At 40.4% G+C, this 7,500-nt stretch overlaps 1 protein-coding gene and 1 pseudogene across 1 annotated transcript; one reads left to right on the plus strand and one right to left on the minus strand.

Moving 5' to 3' along the window:
- The first annotated feature begins 1,860 nt into the window (after positions 1 to 1,860).
- On the plus strand, positions 1,861 to 5,227 carry LOC138044163 (stimulator of interferon genes protein 7-like). The gene is made up of 2 exons (XM_068890843.1): positions 1,861 to 3,098; positions 4,470 to 5,227. The coding sequence occupies exons 1-2, from the start codon at positions 2,169 to 2,171 to the stop codon at positions 4,638 to 4,640; spliced, it is 1,101 nt and encodes a 366-aa protein (XP_068746944.1). The 5' UTR covers positions 1,861 to 2,168; the 3' UTR covers positions 4,641 to 5,227.
- A 1,920-nt stretch (positions 5,228 to 7,147) lies between these two features.
- Positions 7,148 to 7,500, minus strand: part of LOC138044164 (oxaloacetate tautomerase FAHD1, mitochondrial-like) — a 1,699-nt pseudogene continuing 1,346 nt past the window's right edge.

Below are 7,500 nucleotides of genomic sequence, written 5' to 3' on the forward strand. Positions count from 1 at the left end.
CAAAAAATTTCCGGGACCTCCCTAGAATTGTTTGGCACCTCCGGCACAAGAAACACAGGGCACTTGCGCCTTTGGCGCAATCTTCTGCAAACATCTCACGCTTTCGAAACTTTAAGACTTGAGAGCTCTGCAGTTTTGTTTTTTGAATTTCTTGTGCAGTCGTGATGAGAGCAAGCCCCAACCTGGGCTACCTTTGGCTGTTACTTTGGGCTTCGTTTCTCTGTCGTAGAAGGGTATGTACTTCGTGCCAGTATGCCATATTTAACAATTATTCCATAAGCGCGCGTTGGATATGAGATGATAGATAGCCAACGAGGTGCGTAGCGCCGAGTTGGCTATAATCATCTCATATCCAACAAGCGCGAGTGGAATAATTGTTTTATTAAAAACGCCCCCCAAAAATAGAAAACTAGACTACAATAAAAATAAAAAGGACCAAAAAATCACGCATATGCTTGCCGTGTTTGTAGATCATGGTATAATGGCTCATAACCCATGATGGCTTAGCCAATCAAAACTCTCGAATTGCATTATCCAATGATCCAGTTTTTAATAAAACCGCCTAACATATAGGCACGAAGTATATGCTATCATAGATGCCAAGTCTCCAGCTTTCGGCTGGGGACTCCAGCTTTCAGACTCAATCTCCAGCTCTCCAGACTCCAGCCGAGCAAGCAAAATCTCCAGCTGAGCTTGGGTTAACAAATTTTGTAATACATATATCATATAAAACTATTGTTCCACAAATGTAAAACTGTTCATGATCTGAGAAATCGTGAAATCGACGAGAAATCAAGAAATTCTAGACCCAGAGCCCTTTTCTTCTCACTGTATGCCCCCGGACCCCCCTAGAAAAGTTCGCGCCTTTGGCGCTCTGTCGAATCCTCGCGCCTTTGGCGCTCGCTCAGATTAGGCGCTACATTAAATCTCCAGCGAGCCTCTCCCTACAACCTTGGTATCTATGATATACCCGCAGGAGACACTGAAGGTTTAGCAAGCTTCCACGTTTTGGCATTTCCATTACCCGATAATATGTACTTTTTGACTGAGTGAGAGGGCCGGAAAGTTGAAGTTGGGACAAAATAAAAAGCAAAAATATGCACAGAAAATTTATCTAATATGTTGTCGCACAGAGCAGTACGTGTTCCTAGTAGGGCCGTACGGCTTTTTCCGGCCCTGCTCGGGCTAATGCGTGCGGCCTCCGTGCGGCCCACATACGGGGATTTTCCCAATAGTTTTGCAACGGAAAGCGCGCGCGGGGGCGTACGGGCCATATAATAAATTTAACTTATTTACTTTCACAAATGCATGCAGCTTTTGAATATCGTTTTTCGGTGATCTTCATCTTCATCTTCGTCGTCTCGAATTACAATCACATCTTTTGCAGATGGTGCAGTTTTGCTCTTTAACTTATTATTGTTAACCGTAAAACGCTGCCCGCAATGAGATCTTCATCGTTGATTATAATTATTTTAAAAAGACTCTCTGTCTACCAGGATGCAACGCGCGCACGCACATATGAAACCCCCATTTTTTCTTTCAATCGTTGTTGCTTTCGTTAATGCTGCAGGTTGCTTACTCGCTTTCCTCTAGCCTGCGTCGGTAGCATGGCGGTTTTGTCGAGCCGGGCGCAGGAGCGGCGAAGCCGCGAAATTCGCGCGCGAAGCGCGCGAGAACGAGCGGCGACGCCCCAATCTCCTCGCGGTTTTTCTGCCCTCGCCCGCCTTTATTACTTAGCAACCACATTTTAAATATGGCGTAGCATGGCGCCAAATGAAAGGCGCTTTTCGCTCATGGGCCCGGACGTGTTGAGACGTGTTGTCAACTATCCGTCCTCTCAAATAAAGTGCCAATAGACTCAAATTGCAATGTCTGTTCTCTTATCATCATTATGCAGTCTCAAACTGAGTGTTTCATTTCGTGCTTTGTCGATACGGGGAAATTTACTTAAAACTGAAAGTGCTGATCAGTCGCTATTTATTCAAATATGCAAGCGTCTTTTATTAATTAATCACATACCACATCATGGAGTGTTGGGGATTTTCCCCAAGCTCCAAGTTTCAATTACCGTTTGAGCTCTTGTTTGAATTTTTATTCCTACATTTCTAATCGGAGTGATCGGTCGACGAATACATTTTTCTAAAAAGCTGCTAGTTGTCCCCTGAGCCATGGATCCACAACAAGAGAACAATGGTTTTGGTCCAATCTCTAAGCCACGCCGTAAAAATTCCACCATCGCAGCAGCAATAGTGGTCGCTATTTCAGCCCTAATTCATGTAAAGGCGACGGTTGCACACGCCACAGAAGTAAGGGAAGCTAAAGAAAAGGTTACCTTCGTCATCTTTGGAATCGGTTTTCTTGTATTGAGTTTGGCAATTGGTGAGATAGTGCAAAGAATGTGTCTGCTTTTTGAAGAAATCCACCACAAGGAAACCCGGTATCACGGAAGTTGGAGAAAAGTTCTTAACTCTACTTTTTCTTTCACCTATTCTGGTTACATATTAATCGTCTTTGCCGTGTCCATAATAGCAGTGTCTTATGCTTTGTACGCGAATTTCAACGCCTTTTGTCGATCAGATTATGGGATCCTGTTTTCTCTGAACAGCTTCTTGGTACCTCTGTTGTCCTTCCTTGTCGGTTTTCGAGAGCTTTCCATCGTGGAAGTATCGCAGATCAACGAGAGAGAAAACAAAAACGTGGCTGATGGTCTAGCATGGGGCTATTATTTCGGTTACCTGAAATTAGTGTTACCAGAGTTAGAAAACCAAATCAGTAAATCAGAGGACTACCGCTTTAAAATTGCAAAGAAGAAGCTGTTTATCTTGTTGCCCAAAAGCTGCTATACCCACGAAACAATTGACAAGGCAGATCCAAGAGTGATATGTGACGGGAATCTCCCGGCGTATGAGATAAACAGGGGTGGGATACTCAAAAGGGTTTACAGGCACACCGTTCACCGTATAGAGATGCCACGCCCAGATGGAGACGTCGAGGAGCCTTATTACATCATATTGGAGTATGCTAGCACCCTGATGTCCTTGTATGATATGTCCCAGAATGCCGAAGCTGGATTGAGTCGCGAACAGCGAGACGAACAGGTATTTTTAAATGAAACTAATTGTCTTCATCATCTCAAAAAAATTCTTTTTTGGTATTAACCAGCTACATTCCCAGAGTCAGCCCCAAACAAACTTATAAAGTTTAATTATTGATTTTTCAAAATTCGCCTCTCCCTCATCAAGTGGCCATTGAAATCAGATGTCATAAATTAACATCATATGAACAAATGTTCCAACCTACGGTTGGACTTTCATATGCTGGACTAAAATGGTACCATTGTTATGTCGATTAGGCCTTGCTAATTAGGTATTGTTTTGCTCGCTTTGTTAATTCTTTTCTTTCATGGACATTAATTATTTTGGATCTGGTAAATGAAAGACCAGCCGAAACTACCAGTATTTTTTCAGGAAGGTCCCAAACAATAGACATTCATTATATAAAATTATTGTTGGATTCAAGGCATGTTGTAAGATAATGTAGACACTTCTCAACACAGAGGAAAAACTTTGGTAGGGCCACTTTTTGTAGCCATGGCCAGACATAAATTATGACTTCTGATTTCACCATTATTTCACCATGTTAGATCAAGTTTAAATCCTCTTGTAGATCAAATTCCATAATAAGGTTATATACTGGGGGACAAATTTTGGTATGCTTAGTGGGGAAGAGGTTAATGCTTCAAAGAGTGTATCTTAAGGCATCAATGGTTCTGTCCTAGTATTCCATTCATATGTGTTGACCAGCAACGCATGTATGCTTATGCAGCTCAAATAATTTCGCCAGTTTTCATGTCACAGTGGAGGAATTGTAGCCAAGTGGTCAATGTGCCAGACTTGTAACTTGGAGTGCCAGGGTTCAAGCCCTCATCTGACCACCAGTTGGAGTTGTTCTGTGGAGTCCCTAGTCAGTTCAATTCCTTAGCTGCACTTGTAAATAGCCAACTTGTCTCCCACCTGGCAGTTCACATACTTTGAAGTTTGTTGACTCAGTTCATTTGTTCATAAGGGAAGTCTGATGCTGTACTGTTTGGAGGTCTCTGTGGTCTGTGGGAATGACAATGGCTTGCCTATATAGCTTAACATTTTCAACACCCATACAGAGGTCTCACTTACATGGACCACTTCTATAAATGGCGGCCAATTAATTATTATTCTTTTGTATTTATGTTGATTAGACCAACTCGCTTCAATTTGTTCTATAATTATTATATTCTCTTGAATTTTGCCCATCAAAGCAAGACTAGAAATTCTCATTACCATTAAGCAGCTGCCCAGTATAAAAAAGGTCTTTTGTATCTTACCATGAGTTGTAGCTAGCCTGCCACAAGATTAAACTCTTATCTGCTCTTTATACACTTATAAACGTTCCTCGAGGACATTGACAATAAACCAGTTTTTGTCATCAAATAGGTGGTTCTGTTCATTCGAAAACTGAAGGAAATTCTTGATAGCTGTGAAGAGTGCAAAGGCAAATATGAATTGGTACCCATTTCTGGAGAACTTGGTCAAATAGCAGATGTTTTGGTGCAAAAGCTTAGGGATGCGGATGTGCAAGTGGATCCTGCAGCAGATGCTGAATAAACTTAAGCCACGTCACTTCACTTTACTTCACTTTTACTGTGCTACCTCACAAAGATATGTTGCAGTGTCAGTGGTCTAAGGGGTTAGAATCACTAACAATAGTATGATGCTAAGGAGTCGTGAAAGGCTCCTGAGCTAGTAGATAAGTCGATAATAGATCGAGGTAAACTGTTTCAATTAGCTACTGTTTTTGGTTGGAAACTGTATTTATACAACTTGGTACGAGCTGAGAGTGGGATATACTGTAGTGTTCACGACATGTGTCTTGATCTCCTGGTGGGTTTCTGGAGTGGTTCCAGGAAGGGATAGGATGAGCAGCCAGGTTACTTAAACCTTTGTTGAAGAGAATTACTCTGTCTATTTGTCCAGGAAGCTTTAGAGGTGTCACGTTTAAAATTGAAGTGCTTTAAAAGTAAAAAGCTAACGAGACCTGAGAAGTGCAATGGTAATGAGTAGTGTTTGTTTGCATGTTTTAAACTTTATTGTGATTGGTCACAGCCCAATCAAAATTCCTGAAATATTTCAGGTTTATGGTCTTCTGAACTTGAAAGCAAAATAAAGTTAAGACAACTGAGATTCTGCAGGTATTTGCAAGAGTTTTTGGTTTCTATGTATTTTGTAACATTAAGTATCCCTATTGGTTGAAAGCTAATTGGCAATGCAGTACATATCAAAGGTTTTGCCAAATGAGGGGGATCAATCTTGTATTTTGACTGCATCTTGAATTTCTTGTGCAGTTGTGATGAGAGCAAGCTAGTTAAGTGCACATCCACCAAACTGCATGATCCATGGCTCCTCATATTACACACTGATCTGCTCTTTATCCACTTGCTACATTTCCTTAAAAAAATGAGCTTGCTGTTATTCGAATAGGTGGTGCTGTTTATGAAAAAATTGAAGGAGAAGCTGGAAAGCTGCCCAAACTGCCAAGAGAAGTACAAGTTGGTACCAATAATATTTCTGGAGAACATAATGAAATAGCCAGATGTGTTGGTGCAAATAATTATGCTTGAGAACAATAATGTTCAAGCTGATGCAGTAATTAATTTAAGTACATTTCTTAAACCAAGTCAGAATTATCATGACAGTGACAGCCAGAAGAAATAGAGCATTCAGGTCACATGCATATTCTCACATGAATCCCGATGCAATTTCACTGTTACCATACATAACTTCATACTGAGTAAAATAGTTTAGCAGGAACCCAGCTGAGCATCCAACAAGAATGTGTCCTCTGCCTCATCCTTTTGCAGCTTTGATGCACATCTTTGGGGAATGCACTCCCTACTGCCAATCATACAAGAAATAATAGCTTATCCCTTAACTTAATCTTAATTATTAAGGACGTTTGCGCGAAAAATTTTCAACGTTGATTTTTTTCTGAAACTTTTACCACTGTAAGATGATGAGTTAGTTATGTCAGAAATGTAAAAAAAATGGGGGGTCACCGACTTCGTTTTGGAGAGAACATGCCCGGAAAAACACCCAAAATGTGACAAAATCGGGCTTTGTTAGCGAATAAGGCCAGTGTCTGTAACCCAAATATATTGCAATTAAATCTTTGAAGTGAAATCTTCTCTGCCAAATATTGTTTCAGTGGACTTATTAAGTGAATTTAGTCAACTGGTGAGGTTTCTTAAAGATCAAGTTCGCATTTAGCGACCACAGTTTCACTCGCCTTGCAGCCGCAAGATGGCAAGATTTGATGTCCCGTGAGCAGAAATCTCGAAATTTTTTTAACTTCCCACATTGATTTTTTGTTCATTTGTGGACAACGTGGAGATAATTGTAAATAAAATCCGTTTCTGGAAAGAAAAATAGGGGTCACCGAACGTCCAAGACCGTTAAATCCAGGCAAAGCTATAGCAATGGCCTTTTGCCCTATCATTTCTCATTTTATTACTTTGCGCGCGCGCTCGTGTATGACGTGGTGTGTGCATTTGCGTGCGCAGTAAGGATGCCCAGAAACAATTGGTGCGAACGTCCTTAAGTTAAGGGATAAGCTATTACATGCAACCATTGTCTCCCATTTGAAAGCCCAGATAAATGTGATTACAATAATTATGATGACAACTTAATTAAAACCTGGGTTACGGTTAGTGCCATGATCTCTGCTCTGCTTTAAACAACACAGCCCAGGCCAGAGTGTCACAGTCTTTATTAAATTTCTCACCAAGTACATGTATGAAATTTTGAATGACCACTAATTTAGCGATGGTATTTGATGGCAAGGTCCACTTCAGGATTATTTGTTTCTACGAAAGATTTAATGGATGACAATAAGATTACAATGAAAATTATTTGGAGCATATATTAATTAATTAAATTGAGCAGTTCCCGGTACTATATTATGAACTAACATTATATGATTTTCAGAAATTATTGCTGTTTGCACTTAAGAATACTACTGTACCTATTTTACCAACACTTGAGTTAAGTAAGCTCCTAATTAGCTGTGAGCCTCTGTTCCATTTCAAGTTATTTTTGGAAAAAAAAATTAAACCAGAGAGACAAAATTTTGTTTAATGTTCATTTCTACTGTGTAACAGGAAATGTCATCTCAATTTTGTCAGCTAGTCCACAGACAATAGTTTGGCCAGGCCTGACTGCAGACACACCTTGAGGTGTTCCTGTTAAAATCAAATCCCCTTCTTCAAGTGTCATATTTTGACTGATGAAACTAATCAAGTAAGGGTCTTGAAGATAAAATCTTGGGTATTGCCATCTTGTTTTATTTGACCATCAACTTTAAGCCACAAGTGAACACTATTGGGATCAGGAATCTCTGCCTTGGGAATGAATTCACTAATCGGCAATGCAGTATCAAAGCCTTTGGCAAATGTCCATGGCCAGCCTTTTT

The sequence above is a fragment of the Montipora capricornis genome, chromosome 3 (assembly GCF_036669925.1).
Source record: "Montipora capricornis isolate CH-2021 chromosome 3, ASM3666992v2, whole genome shotgun sequence".
Lineage (NCBI taxonomy): Eukaryota > Metazoa > Cnidaria > Anthozoa > Scleractinia > Acroporidae > Montipora > Montipora capricornis.

Excerpts from the sequence above, each read along its gene's own strand:
- LOC138044163 (XM_068890843.1), top strand. The coding sequence starts at position 2,169 with ATGGATCCACAACAAGAGAACAATGGTTTTGGTCCAATCTCTAAGCCA. Across the intron at positions 3,099-4,469 it reads GCGAACAGCGAGACGAACAG|GTGGTTCTGTTCATTCGAAA; the intron begins GTATTTTTAAAT and ends GTCATCAAATAG.